A 15893-nucleotide genomic window follows, 5' to 3' on the forward strand; every position below is an offset into this window, starting at 1 on the left:
AAAGAAGAGATTTAAGTGGGCAGTGCTTAAGCTGAAATGCATAAAACTCCATATTTCAGTTTAATAAAAATGTGAAGAGCCTTCTCCCCCATCCTTTAAGAAGTGCATTCCAGAACTGAATATGCAGTTTTTCCAAACCAGGGCAGAAAAGAATTAACTACTTGCTTGTTTATTCTGCTCATCTATTGCTCTGTATTTATTGACTATGCTATCTTTCTAACCATGCTCATTGAAAAGCTGCATAGATCAGGGATAGGGAAACTGCAGTCCTTCAGGTGTTCTTGGATTCCAGCTTCTATCAGCCCCACCCAGTATTGCCAATAGTCAGGGATAATTGGTCTTGTACTCAGACATCATCTGGTGTGCCACAAGTTCCCCATCCCTGCTATAGATACTTAAGAGTTGCATCTTTATTTTCTCTATCCTAATCTACCCTTCATTCTCTTCTTTTAAGATTTGAAAATTGGAGAGTTTGGAATTGCTGCTACTTGAAATTATTTTAAATCACCTTTCTTAACCTGAATGACAGGTCTTGCTCTAATAAAACATAGTATTTCATTAATGGCTGTTCAGGGTAGTAAATCCCTAGTAATTAGAAGTTTCTATTTGAATAAGTGCTGAAATAGCTTTAAACGAGAGGAGTTGCATACAGTTGTTTTTAAGCAAGGGGTGTTGAATGCTGGAGCGACTGGCTATTTTGCATCAGCAATATGTGAGCTCACTTAAAATTAATCTGCTTGCGTTTGTAGTTCAGTTAAATTGAAATTGGTGGCCTTATTCACATGTAACAATAATCCAAAGTATGGTTTAGCATGAGTGAGCAAGACTGCTGGCACACTGTAATAAAATTGCAGGCACATTACTTCTCTCCCCTCCCCCTCCCCCTCCCCCATTCTGCATTACCAGGAGGAAAGCCATGGTTTGGCTTAGCATTGCATCTTCACCTGAGCTTGTGCTTTGTCCTGCTCCAAACAAGCCATCAGACTGGATTTGGACATGCTAAACCAACCATGGTTTATCTCCCAGGAGTGTGGGAGGAGTAAAGTGACCACAGCGTTGTCAGTATGTACCAGCAAACTTGCTCATCCAGTCTGTCTCACAGTTTGGTACGTGTGAGCCAGATAAATGAAACTCAAGTTTTATTTCTTCTGGGATAACAACTATTGAGCTTACATAATCTTGTGTGTATGAGGTATGAGCAAGACTGAAGTTGATGTGAGTCTGAAGTCTTTATAATTGTCTAGCTTGCTTCAGTTTAGCATGCCACCCTTAGTTGTGCTGTCAGAAATGATTTTATATCTGTTGCTTACTGATAGGTTTGCAGGGGTTTGCACTTTCAACTTTTCAGCCAGCATAAATAATTATCAGTCTGATAAACCTAGGGGTTTAGAGTTTGAGCTGCAAGTTGAGAGTTCTCTTTCAAATTTCAGTTCAGTCATAAACTCAATAGATTTTCTTTCTCAGCATCTCTCTGGATGCAGTTCTTAGGAAACTGCAGAAATAAAGAAGTGATTATTAGTAATGACTAGGCAAATACTTTTTTTTTTATTTCCTCTGGCCTATTAAATATGTTTTGACCAGGTAAATTTGTTTTAGTCCACTGTTTAGTCTCTGCTTCTTGATTTTTCTGCTGCACTAGATTTATTTTTGTGAAGCTTTTATTCAATTTTAATTTTTGTGTTGCAAGCTGCTCTAACAACTTTCTGTTTTAGTGCCATGCATAAATATTGTAAATAAACCAACTGTACCTTACAGAATGTTGACAGGTTTACAGAGATAATGCATTTGAAACACTTTCAGTGCTTAGCTGTTCCTATTTTGAAGCTTTTGAAAGTGCCCTCTAAAAAATGTCCTTCCTTTGACTTTGTCTTCACAAACACAACCTCAGCTAGGTGAACTAGCCAAGTTTTTTTGTCTCACCTTCACCTGTAGCCTACAACTGTCTGTAAGGATGTGTCAAATAATCATGGCAAAGAATTCATCCATGAAATAGAAAGATCAACATAGATGCTTGTTTCTGGTACAATATTAAGCTTTAATGTAGCTTAGTGGTGGAACACATTATTTGTTTGCAGAAGTTCCAAGCTTCAAAACTAGGAATCTCCAGATTGGTCAGGAAAAGACTTGAAACCCAAGTGCCACTGCCAGTCAGTAGAAAATGCTGAGCTAGATGGATCAATGATCAGATTCAGTATAACAAGCTAGGAAAAAGAATAATAAATGTAAAAACTAAAGTATACATGCTCCACGGTGCTGGGAAATTGTAATTTAACCTTGTGTATCTTAAATGGTTTTGGACGTAAATGCAGTATTATATAACTGGTATATCTTGTCTCACTGGTTTGTGTGCATCTCTATTTGAATTAGTATTGTGTACTTCCAGATTCACATGCCAATGTTAATAAGTAATATACAATTATCCTTTTCATTTTTTTTAAAGACTTGCTCTTCTGAAGGTTTTGCCACATTTGGCTCCAATCGGTGGAGACTCATATACTGCACTAAAGGGTTGATGCTGCACACTCCAGCCCTTTGACTTACCTCTGAATGTCATTGTTCCGAATGGGGCGTTTTCCGTATAGGACTGTAAAGGTTGCAGGAATTGGGCTATACCTGTACAGTGGTACCTTGGGTTAAGTACTTAATTCGTCCTGGAGGTCCGTTCTTAACCTGAAGCACCACTTTAGCTAATGGGGCCTCCCGCTGCTGCCATGCCACCGGAGCATGATTTCTGTTCTCATCCTGAAGCAAAGTTCTTAACCTGAAGTACTATTTCTGGGTTAGTGGAGTCTGTAACCTGAAGCGTGTGTAACCTGAAGCGTATGTAACCCGAGGTACCACTGTAGTATTTTATTCAACCTAGGGATATCAAGCAGGCTTGGGAATGGGGAAGATGTGCTGGGGTATGTGTTGAAAGATCCCAGTTTCCTGCTGCTCATGAATTCTGCACAATTACCTTATCTGCTTAGATAACTTGGTATGTGGGAACAATAATGTGTATCTGAAGCCTATCTTGAACCAGCTGTTCAGCGGCTATTGAAAGTACTTCTTATTAACTAAGTTAAAGGCTCTAAAGGGCCTTGATTTTCTTCTGATTGAATGTTGTTCAATTATTCAGGATGAAGGTGAAAATAAGGATTTTAGAAACACTACACGATGACAATGCATTAATGTATCTCAGTTTTGTTAGCATCGTAATGCTTCTCTTGTTTTATGTAGCAATTACCACATTCATATTGATAATTAAAATAAATTGAGGTACTTAACATACTTAATAGTAATGAGAACCTCTAATTTTGCCGATTTTTATTATATTAAAAATTGCTTCTTTTTCATGTTTCAGAAATGGATTGTGGTATCCACTAGTGTAAACAAGTGAAGGAAGGGCCTCAGCCTTGTGTAATTCTCCCTTTCTTCTCCTCCTGTACTGCTGGGAGGAGAGTTCAGAAGTATTTGCTTCCACTTTTGATTAACCATAGCTTGCTATGTTCAGAACTAGAACCATGTTTAATCTTGGTTGGTTTAAACAAGGCAACTTCAGTAACAATGTTTTGAATTGGTTTGTTTGAAACAAGTATAGTTAATAATAACCACAGTTTGTCACAGCTAGGGGAGTGAGGAAAGAGGGTAGTATGCAAGTCTGAGGCTTGCTGTATGGCTCAATCCTGCTGATTCATATCACATTAAATTATGATTTATTCTGCAGGAAAAACTTCATCAATAGGAAACCATAGTTGAGACTTAAGCACTCAGATACCTCTATCCTCTCCCCCTGTTTATTGTGCCACTAGAGGAGGCTGAAGAGCTTCCCAATTTCCTTTTAAACTATCCACAGTACTTTGTTATGTCTAAACTTCAGAACTGTGGTTTGTTTAAACAATGGTTAGAACAAGCCAGGATCAGACAGTGGATTCAGATTGTCTATTATTTTTACTAACCATAGTTGAAACAAACCACCTTTCCTCAAATTTGAATGTCAAAGGGTACTGTGTTTAGTTTCATTCTCTTCCTCTGGCATGTAAAAGGAGAGGAAAAGGACTAATGGGCAAATCTGACGTTTTCTCATAATATTAAATAAAGGTATCCTGGTGTGGGTGAACCAACGTTGTGTTTTACATAGGAGGTAGGATGTCAAAGAACTGTTGGGGAATTACTCCTACTAAATACAGTACCCTTGTTCTGATAACACAATGTGGAAGTAAGAACCTTCCGGGATGGAGCTAAAAATAATGGCACCTTTATCAGATGTTTCAGATTTAAGTTGTGGTTTGTAGTATAAGGTTGCTATCAAATGGTTTTTAATGAAAGGTGAAACTTCATACATAGTGAAGGGTTTTCAAACAATTCCTTATTCTGTCTTACAGGCTTGTCCTCTACAACACTTTTAATAACTTAATTGGAATAGTTACAACTTTCAGTGTTTCTTCTTGAAATGAAATCATTTTGATTATCTTTTTAGTATCATTTAATCTGATGGCATATATCATTTTGATAACTAATCTTGTTGTGATATGGCAGAGGAATGAAGAACAGTTTTAGTAGAAAGTATAAAAATCTATGCAGATAAATTTGGTTGTGAAGGAGGAATATAATTTCCTTGTGTTCCTTTGTGTCCCCACCCCCGTTTTGATTGGGCCATTTCCTAACACTTAGTATCTGAATGAATTTTGTGACCCCACCTACCATCTCCCACTTGTACATCTCACAGGCTGTATACATGTGCTTCTTCCACCCACATCCTGTTTTCTTTGGTGTGCTTACTCAGATTTACTTAAATGTTCAAGGAATAAATAGGAGGAAAAGTAACTGAAAGGCAGTTAAAGGGAGGAGGGGCGTTGTCTGAATTTCCTTGTGAATGGGCCACTTCTGAGCTGAGTTCACAGCTCCTTACAAATTAGCATTTGTGGTGCAAAGTAGTTCTGAGTGGAACATGACATTGCATTACACTTGTACTATAATTTTTAAAAAGGACATGCATATAATCTGTATACAGAAGGCCAACTTTATATGAAAATGCCCATCCTTTGTGTTAATGCTAATGTTTTTTTTTAAAATCTGCATCTTAAAATTGTGTCTACTAAGCTGTGCACAGTCTGTTGCAGCTTATGGACATATCCTGTGCAGTGTAGAACTAATTGATGTTATAATTATTTGTTACAATTATTTTAACCTTGTCCTATACAGTTCTTGTTATACAGCGTGTGTTTTTTAAAATTGATAACACTCTGAATGTTTGCAGGTATTTGTGAAACTAGGAAGATATTCCCAATCACTGGAGTAGCTTATATTGGTCAAATCCTTAAAGCAAAACAGAGGAGTGAAGTCCCTGTTCTGGCAGCTAGTTGTGTTAGGCTGAGTTGAGAGTCACAGGGTATAAGCTGTGTAACTGGTGAAATAGATGTCTGCCCACGGGGCTGTAGTCAGCAGTCTGTGACAATACTGAAAGGGAGAGAAAAATGAATGTAACGCGTGCCTTGCCTCAAATTTTTTCAGATACTGGCCAGAAAAAGACCCTAGACAAGAAAGATGGGAGACGAATGTCTTTTCAAAAGCCTAAAGGGACTATAGAGTACACAGTAAGTAACTACTCACCTACATAATATGCAAGAGAAATCTATAAAGATTTGGATATGTTTAATATTTGGATATTAGTTTTCTGAATGCTATTTAAGAAGAAAAGTGATGCATGTTACCTTTTTGTTTATTCAGTCTGTAGCTCTGGCAGGCAGCTGATCACCTTAACAGGATTGACAAGTACTATTTTGAGTCTTTTCAGAAATGATGCAGTGTAATTCTGGAGAGGCAAAGTTAACCTTTCTAGTATTCCTGTAGAGGTTATCAAGTTGTGAATAAGTGTAAATCAACAGGACATTCCTTTAGATGCACAAATTATTTTACTTCCAAGAAAGAACCAGGTTTTTAAAACCCCTTACTGCCTTTATAGCTTTCAGCATTGTCCGTTGAATGCAGGTGTGGTGATGTTAGTCCATCTTTGCAGTGCCTTTGAATAACATTCTTATGTTCTCAGAATTTCCATTGATCTCTTGCTACTTGGAAGCATAGTTCTATTTTTTCCAGCAGTATCTGAAAATGGAGCCTTTCTGTAACTGTTACGTTCTTCAAATGACCCTCAAACAGTGCTGCAGTCGAGTGTTTCGTATTTCTGGTTACTAAGGGAAACTGAATTAAGAAATGTTTTGCTACATATTGCCTGTATAACTAGGACTTATAAAGTTATAATATTTAAATTGGCACATTAAACTGGCATGTTATAAATAATTTAATCTGATTTCTAAAATAAAAACGATGTGCTTTAAACTAAAATGCTATTAAGAACATGGATAATTTTTGTAAATATTTTAACAGTAAAACTACTATGTACTCTGAAGTTGCACTGACAACGTGATTGGCTGGAATTCCAGAAATTCTGATCAGTATAAGCATGAAATGTAATTAGGAAGTAAAATTATTCTCTCATATTAAGCAAATTACTGGAGTAAACAAAGTGATGCAGGCTGATCTGTCAGCTCTCATCCTTCTGTGTTTAACAAAATGGATTTCAGTATTAACCAGATACATGCTGCTTCTCTGAACCTCTGCAATAACTTGTTAAGATTGTTTACCCAGTCTTTGCCATGTGGTTCCAGCGTGGGTTCCAGAAATCTATTAACTACAATATTAAAAACAATTACTGAATGTGATGTGTATTGTATCTGTATAAATAGGTGTAAAATATTGGACAGTTGGCTATAATTTGGTGTATTTGGTAGTATGTTCTGTAGTATTTCAAGCACTTTCAGAAAGTCTTGTTGTGGAAGTTGACATAGCTTCCAGTGAACCATATACCCTTCTGTGTCATGGTCAGAATCACAATATAGTAGTACCTTGCTTAAGTATTTGTATTGTTTCAGAAGGTTGTAGTATTCAGACTAAATAAGGTGCAGAACATATACCACTCTTAATTAATTGGGAGTTTAAAACACTGATTTAAAACAATGTTTAGCAGTAGTAATTTAGACCCTCACAGTTTCATTACTGCCAGTTCTACTGCTTCTTGCTGCATGTTCCATTCTAGAGTGATAACAGATTACAGAAGAGATTGAAAACCTTTTGTCCAACACTGTTATAATTTTCTACCTTAAAATGTTGCATAATACTTTGGAGTTCATTTCCCTTATTCACTTTCCTCTTACTGACAAAGTATTGCCTCTTCTCCCTCTCCCCACCCATTTCCATGCACTGGTAGCATGTATGTTTGTTTGAATTTCTATCTTGCGGTATTTCCAAGGCAGGTAGTTAAACCTACATTCCTAAACCCACTCACCTGGGAATGTCACACTGAATTCAATAATATTTATTTCTGAGGAGACATGGTTTGTATCCAAAGTAGCACTATGTACTACTTTAAATATGTCTCTGGGAGGAGGTGGGGGAAATGAGGGGGGGGTTGTTTTTATTTTGTTATGTATTTTGTGTTTTTAATCTTGTATTTTTATGCTGTGAACCACCCTGAGATCTTCAGATGAAGGGTGATAGGCCAATTTAATAAATAATAATAATATGTGAACTTTTCATCAGCATGTGGATTTCTGCTTGTGCAATGGAACATTCTCCATCTCTCTCCCTGCAAAAAAATATGTTCTAGGGGTTCCCCCAAGCCTCCAGAGAAGATATGCTGAGGAGACGGGCAAGTTCTGTTGTGCAAGTGTAAATACCACCCTTGGCTAAAATCATTCTGTAACATAAATTTTAAAATATGGAAATGGAAAAAAATGTTAGGGGAATTTCTCCTCCTTCCATATGCTTACCGCATGTAACCAAAAGGCATTCTTAGAAAGCTATAATAGGGCCTTAGAAGCATTTTTTTATCCTACTTTATTAGGTACTTATTAGTACAAGAAAATCATGGAGCATAGTGGGGAGCCAGCCTTTTCAGCCAAGGTGGCTAGCATTTCCTCAAATAATGTAGAAATTAGTACCTGTTGGATATCTGTAGATTATGCTACGAAAACAGACACAGAGCAGCTGTCATGAAAAGAGTGGCAATCCTGCTTTTCAGCAAGTTTATTATATAAAAAGTGATTGATTTGCACAATTATCCTTTACTGTAGTGGTTGCTAACCTTTTTTGGTCTGAGGGCTGCATTGTTGGTAGCCACTCATCTGAAGGCCACATGCTAGTAGTTGGTGTAACTAATAGTAGGTGTGACATGCGCACACACATTCACAAGATATGCAGATGCACAGCACACTCTCCCTTTGATAGCCCTGGATAACTCCACATTCCAGCGGGCCACCAGGGAATCAGCTGAGAGGCCATCAACATGGGATAAAACATCCCCTACCACTCTTTGGAAACAATTCGGATCCATTAAGTGGTGGGGCCGGACCATCTGTATCAGTTAAGGCAGTATAAATGCAAACTGCATAAATACTTTGGGTGCTTAAGGCCAGTAAGTGATCTTGAAAATAACATGGGTAGGAAGCTCCTTAGGAACCATATCCAGGAGAAGCAGGCTACGGTTAGTTATTGGTTGGCATCTGTCTGTCTCAAGAGACAATGGAAGAGTGTGCCTTCGGAGGTGAAGTCAAACCATTGGGGAGTTACAGCGCCTGCTGTGGCTGTAGAGACCGATATGTGTGAGAGAGATGCCTTGTTGCAGCTAGGGCAGATGGAGGCCTCTGATTGTGCTGTTGCAGTTGTACCATGGCGTTTCTTCTTTCTGCACTCCTCCCAGTGCTCATTCCTCCTTTGGTCACTGCTGTGGATACACAACTTGACTGATTGTCTCCAGATGCTGTGGTCGTCTCCAAAGGATTCCCACATGGCGGGGTTGATGTTGCCAGCCTTCATGTCACATTCACAGACATCCTTGTAACACAGAGTTGGTCTGCCAATGGGCCTGGTGCCTGAGGCAGCTCCATAGAGCATGTCCTTGAAAATCCTGCCATCTTCCATTCTGGGAATTAGTGATAAACCTGTGCCACGCTAAGCTTACAAGGGAAAGCTTGTTCATGTGAACTGGGTCTGCAAAGCCGCTGCATGATCAAGAGAACCACATTCTGCCTGTTGGATTTGGACAAGAATATTTTATTGGACAGGTTGTAAAGACTGGTAGGCTTTCGAATTGAAGCTAAATAGAACTTGAATACTGTATTTCAACACTAGTTACCTTTTCTTAACAGGTTGAATCAAGAGATTCTTTGAATACTGTTGCCCTAAAGTTTGATACGACACCTAATGAACTGGTCCAGTTAAACAAGCTATTTTCCAGAGCAGTCGTTCCTGGACAGGTACTTCCTTTTATATAGCATATGGGAGACTGAGCAACTGAGGCAAATATATTAAACTATTTTTAGGGGAAATCTGATCGCGGGCTGTCTAAGACAGGTCCTGACTCTGCTCTAATTGTGCCATGGAGGAAATCTGAAAAAAATGGTTGAGAATGGTTTTCCCCTAACTTGCCACAAACCTCAGATCAAATACCAATCCCTTGTTGGTCTGGATCTGGATTGAAGTTGTAACTCCAGGTCCATTTCTATGTTTTAAGTGGAAAGAAGACTTAGTACTAAACAATGGCGAAGCCTCCAGCTTGCTTGCTTTCCCATTGCTGCCTCCTGCACGGCTGGGAGAAGGGCATTGCTAGTATTTAGTTTTGCTTCCAAAGAATCTAGGCTTTTCATTACATACAATTAGAGATCATGATTTAAACCAAACAAATTAGCCACGTCAAGTCATGGGTTATGAAACTGGCTTGTTTAACTAGCCAGCATTTGTTTTAAACTGTGATCTCTGGTTCTTGTATAACAACAAGTCAGGATTATGGCAGGCACTAGTGATAGGACATTCAACTGCATGCACTACAACTAAAAACGCAACTCCACACCATCACTCAGCTACCATCACTCTCCTTACATCTACCACATCTTTTCATCCACTCAGCTCTCAACTGACCAATAATCATGTGCAGAAGTCTTTTAATAAGGAATCTGGTTGGCCACTCTGAGAACTGGATCCTAGATGGGCCATTGGCCTGATCCTGCAGGCTCTGACGTTCTTAAGGGTCGTGGCTGAGTAGTATAGCCCCATGTCTGAAACCCTGGAGAGCTGCTGCCAGTAGTGTAGGCACTACTGAGCTAAATGAATCATTTGTCTGATGCAGGCATATATTCACATGTGGCATGGAGGAGTGAGATCAGAGGAACACAAAATAAAAAAAAAAGAACACTGAGAATTCAAAGTAGTTACAGTGACAGTCCATAATTGTCTGTTCATGTATTGAAACATCTCTTACACAAAGCCTCTGCATGAAATGTATTTCCATCTTAATTTACTTACATTTCAGTCCTGGTGATGACATCTCAATTGGAAGTATTTTGCTTATTTTTACAGATTTTATATGTTCCTGATCCAGAATATATTTCCAGTGTGGAAAGTTCTCCTTCACTTAGTCCTATAAGTCCTTTATCACCTACATCTTCAGAAGCAGAGGCTGAGAAGACAGCTGTAAGTGTAAGTACGTTGCTGGAATAAAGGAAAATAACTTTTTAAAAAAGTTTAAGAACATTCCTGAAGGGATAATGTTTGAAACTGCGCTGATCTGATTGGTGCCAAGGTGTCTTGAAATCAAAAACTGCGTTGGCAAAGATCTTGACTAGATTGTTTGAAAGAGTTATAAGGATTTGCTTTCAGACCTGGGGTGGCTAATATTTTTGGGGGGTCCAAGGGCCACATTCATCTTTGGCCAACTCTCTGGGGGCCACATGCTAGCACTGAGTGAGGCTAAAAATAGGTGTAGCCATCCCAGACACTCACATGTGCACATAACTGATCAGCTGAGGAAGGGGCATTATTACCAGCTTGGTGTCTCCTTTTGTGGGGGGGGGAGTGGGACTTTTTGCTGTATGTGCTAAATTTGGTGGGAGTTAGGGGTGGGGGCTAGAAATAAATTGTTTAAGGAAGGGGCTGTAGATTCCTTCAATATACTTTATAGATTTTTTATGCTAATGTAGGGATTTTCTATCTTCTTTTACCCATAGAGATTGTACAGTACCCATGGCTCTAGAATATTATATTGTATATTTTTTATTTATAAATTTGCTGCAACTATCCAAGCTAAAAATTCAAAAAACTGAAAGCTGTGATTTCTAGGATTTGGAAAAGAATGTACAGTGTTGTTTTTGGTCATTATAAAATAGTACTGTTTTTCCCCTTTGTAGGATTCAGATGGGGTGCATGGAAAAGAAGCCACACCCACACCAGTTTACACATGTGTTCGGCCTGCAAGAGTTGTATCATCCACATCAGAGGAAGAAGAAGCTTTCACAGAAAAATTTCTCAAAATTAATTGCAAATACATAACCAACAGCAAGGTACAGAAGGTTCTAGCGTCATGCTTCAACTATTTATTTGAGGTCTTCCATTTATTGAGATTTATTGGCAATTAATTCGCACCAATTAAAATGTAGCTTAACTTAAAATGATCAAATCTATACTTTTTCCACTTTCATATTCATACATTTTATTTACATGCCACTTTTGGGCCACCCAAAGCGGCTTACAACAAGAAAAGATTTATATAATTACAAGCACAACAAAAGTAGTCCTAAACAATAAATAAAACACATCAAAAAGTACACAACCAAACTGTGCAATTTTCACATAAATAATAAGGTCTAAAAATAAAAATGCAAAAAATTTAATGTCGATAGCAGTAGCAAAACCTCTCAACAAAACCCAATAAACAATACCCCAGCCTTTTGACACAATAATATTAGGTTTTGGTAAAATAGAAGGAAGTTGTGGTTTTGAAATCAACAGAGACTGCACATGAGAGGATCGCATACAGATTGTGTGTTCCATTATTTCCTAGAAATAATTACATTTTTGTGTGCACATTTCCACAGTAGTTCTGTATTTGTGTAATTCTCTGTTTGAATTATTTCATTTCTTATACCAGCGGCTGGAAGTAGCAGCAAATTTCTCAAGCCACAAGTTTTATGTATTGCTTTCTGAGGCAAAGTAGTGCAGTCGACTCACAACTTACATGCGTTTAACTTACGTGATTGCAACTTTACATGCATGACAGGCAGCCAGTTGAAATTTCACAAATTAAACACACAGAATGCAGAGAGCTTAACAGATCTTTTGTGCTGGGTTTTCCCTGTGCGGAAAGTACTTTTAAGCTTCTCCACCTTGCATACTAGGAGAACAAGACTGAGAGCTTAAAAGTTCTCTGCTTTCCTTGGAGGGTAAGACCCGTTTTGCATGCTGGCTCAGGAAGATAAGAGTGCTTGTGCAGGGGCGATTCCAACGAGTTGTTTTCATTATATGCAATTTCAGCTTTATGTGCTATCCCTAGAACATGACCCCTATGTAAGATACAAGCTAACTGTATAGACTTGCCCCAATTGTCTTTCAGATCTAGCAGTAGTAGCCAATTATATCAGGAGAAAAACACTGAGGAAAATGTGAGAGCCATTAATGCAGTTTAGGCTTTGGAAAACTGATAGACAATGCTGAAAGCAGAATTATGCCTGCTTCTAAAAAATAAAATATGTGGGAGGCTTGGTAGTGCCAAAATACTGTGCAGGAAAAACTGTCAAAACATTTACATCTTTCTTAAAGGCAGTGCATTCAGTATGGCATGTGAAATAACTTTCTCAGTACTTAGTAAAAATAATAAATTAGTTTTCTAGAAGCGTGTGTCTGCTATTTTCAGCTCAAATTTTTCTTACTGTGTGTTTATATTTGATTTGATTCCTTCTCTTTCTGTCCCAAGACAGGTGAACTTAAAAGTCCATGAACATATTTTTGGACTTCTGTTCATCCACAAACCTACACTGGTTTAATCCTGTATATTGATGAACACCCACTGCCTTAAAAATTGGCCAAAGGTTTCAATTTGCTCTGAGCTTCATTACTATACCATCTTATATTTTGCTTGGCTCTTTTATTTCATTAGTAACCATAGATTTTGAAAACTCATAATACGTTCTTCATATTCCTTGTTCAACTAGGCTCCCACTGTATACCTACCTCTTAGAGATTTCCTACCTTTTGCAAAATCTGTTTCCACATTCTAAAATTATAACATAGTGCTTGGTAATAAAAATAACTTGTGGATATGAATAGGTTTCTCTTGGTCCCTCATGCCGCTAGCGCTTTTCGCCAAAGCCTCTCTCCTTCCAAAAATAATAGATCATATGCACTTCCGGTTATATAAATCATTAGATATCTTTAAGAAATGACATGCCTTACATAAAACCATTATTTAATAAGCAGAAAATGTAGTGAATTTCACAATCTATTTTAAATGCAGATATTGCATGATTTGATTTCATTTATGCTCCAGCTTACATTAATTATATAATTGCTGCAACTTATTTGAGCTAGATTCGGAATGTTTTTTACCATATGTTGAAACTTGCATAAACTTTAAGTGCATACCAAGGAATGGAGCTCCAAGACACATTCAATTAAATCAGTGGACTGAATCCAGTTTTACCCTTGCTGTTGGTGATCCAACAGAAGCCTGCTGAAAGAAGGGAGCCATGAGGCAGTTTTGCCCCCTCCTTTGCCATATAACCAAACACACCACCTTCTTTGTTGTTTTGGAGGAGTAGATCTTTGAGGGGCTGTAGTTCAGAAAGGGGAACCAGTGAAAATTGCTTCCTCTTCCATCATCAGAGAAAGGGCATAACTGGACCCAATCTAATATGTTTCTGATTGATTGATTAATTAGGTTCTTTTTTTTAATGCCTCTATTTACAGTGGTACCTGAGTTTAAGAACAGCCCTGTTGACGAACTATTCGGTATACGAACTCCGCAAAACCGGAAGTAGTTAGCGAACTTTACCTCAGTCTACGAATGGAATCCAAATGGTGGAAGGGCACTGGCGGTGGGAGGCCTCATTAGGGAAAGTGTGCCTCGGTTTAAGAATGGCTTTGTTTTAAGAACAGACTTCCAGAACGGATTAAGTTCGTAAACCGAGGTACCACTGTAGTAGGTTTCCAGGAGAAGGCTGCTTCTCTTAGCATGCATCTGTGTTGCTTTATTTATGCAAAGAAACCAGAGGCAAATTAATGGTGTTTCCCCACCACCTCTTAACTTTGGAACTAAATGCTTCAAGCAAAGGTGATACTAGCCCAGTCCCATTCATATTCATGAAATGCTTTCATAAAGTTAATTTTTAAATTCTCTAATCTAGGTGGAAGAGAGTCTCTTCCTAATTGCTAGCACGTTGAGGGAAAAGTCTTACAAGTTAACAGACCTAAGTTTGTTTGTTTTCTAAAACAGTGATGGCTAAATATTGATTCAGGCATCTTTTTTTACTAAGGAAAAATGTTTTCCTTGTGGATTGGTTTACAATCCTTAACTGGCTTACAGGAATAATAATAATAAATTTTATTTATATCCCGCCCTCCCCAGCCGAAGCCGGGCTCAGGGCGGCTAACAACAATAAAACTGTACAAAAGTACAGCATAAACAACACTCTAAAATCATTCATTATAAAATTAATTAATTCAAGCCACTGGCAGCCATTGGGCCAGAGCTCCGCGAAGATTGCCAAGGGAGGGAGTCAGGCTGTGCCCTGGCCAAAGGCCTGGTAGAACAGCTCTGTCTTGCAGGCCCTGCGGAAAGATGTCAAGTCCCGCAGGGCCCTGGTCTCTTGTGACAGTGTTCCACCAGATTGGAGCCACAGCCGAAAAAGCCCTGGCTTTAGTTGAGTATTAGGTAGCTTCTAGTATAAATGTTCAGTATTCAGTGCTGTTACTTGTAGAAATGCTTTGAAAACGTTTGGCTAATCTTAGGTCATCAAACATTTTCCCGCCCCCTTTCTTCTTATTTTAGGGAACAGTCAACGGTGTGCTGCTAGTGACGCCAAATAATATAATGTTTGATCCACATAAAATGGATCCATTGGTTCAAGAGAATGGTTGTGAAGACTATGGCATCATGTGTCCAATGGAAGAAGTGATGTCAGCTGCTATGTATAAAGATATTGTAGATGGCAAAGTAAAGGATTCACTATCCATGTAAGATAAATTAGATTCTCTCTCTCTTTCTGTGTGTGTATGTGGATAAATACATTTTTATAGATACAAAGTTTGCTTTAAACTGCATGGTAGTGGTTTCTATGTCATCATACAAATTGTCTTTTATTCAAGACTTAAGGCAACAAAAAGTACATGACAGGCTCTAGCTTTTGTTTATGTGATGTATGTTCTCTTTCCAACTTCAGCACAGCCTTTTCCCTTTTTGCATCAATGATGAGTGTGGGAAAAGCCAGTATCTTAATACTGACTAGCTTAATTTTTCTTAAATTCAAAGGCATTAAAATTCAATGTTTAGGAAGAGGTAATCAGTATAAATTATACACAGTGGTTCATATTGTTCACCTTTTGTTACGTTTGTCTCTAATAATAAGATGACTTTTACAGAGAAAAAGAGCTGATCTCCCCCCCCCCCCGCCCTTCCTTCAAGACAGTGTTCCTTTTCGTTGTTTTTAGCTTAGTTGTGAAGATAATGTTCCTGGCTTTGTTTGCTTCCCCCACTGAACAAAAGAATTAGTTTCAGCTCAATTCAAGCGAAGTTGAAAACATGTATTACTTCATGGCTTTTTGAAACATACCCTAGAAAAGTTTTCCATGTCACTTGATTATCAGATTGAATACAATCCTTGCAAATTCTGAAAGTAGCACATCTCTGTCTAACAATGTTGTAGGTAAGCTAAAAACGTGCAGGGAATATTAGATGCATGTGCATTTTTATTTAATAGAAAATTAAAGGCAAGTTATTCTCTTGGGATTTAAATACATTATTAGTGGAAATATTTTCTATGCTTTTGGTGTCTTAGGAACCTGAAGAACAGAGTTTAGACAACGGTTCT

General features: G+C 38.2%; 1 protein-coding gene across 3 annotated transcripts in view; it reads left to right on the forward strand.

Annotated features, from left to right (window-relative positions):
* OXR1 (oxidation resistance 1) overlaps nt 1–15893 on the forward strand; it is a 207585-nt gene that overhangs the window by 182412 nt on the left and 9280 nt on the right. For all 3 annotated transcript variants that reach the window (XR_014549941.1, XM_083622051.1, XM_083622052.1), the window contains 5 exons: nt 5494–5576; nt 9186–9293; nt 10393–10512; nt 11220–11372; nt 14855–15039. Coding sequence is in view for 2 of the 3 variants with exons in the window: in XM_083622051.1 (XP_083478177.1) it covers nt 5494–5576; nt 9186–9293; nt 10393–10512; nt 11220–11372; nt 14855–15039 (649 nt within the window). In the remaining variant the exon portion in view is untranslated. The remainder of the gene's footprint in view (nt 1–5493; nt 5577–9185; nt 9294–10392; nt 10513–11219; nt 11373–14854; nt 15040–15893) is intronic.

This window comes from Podarcis filfolensis (genome assembly GCF_964270895.1).
Source record: "Podarcis filfolensis genome assembly, chromosome: 7".
Classification (NCBI taxonomy): Eukaryota; Metazoa; Chordata; class Lepidosauria; order Squamata; family Lacertidae; genus Podarcis; species Podarcis filfolensis.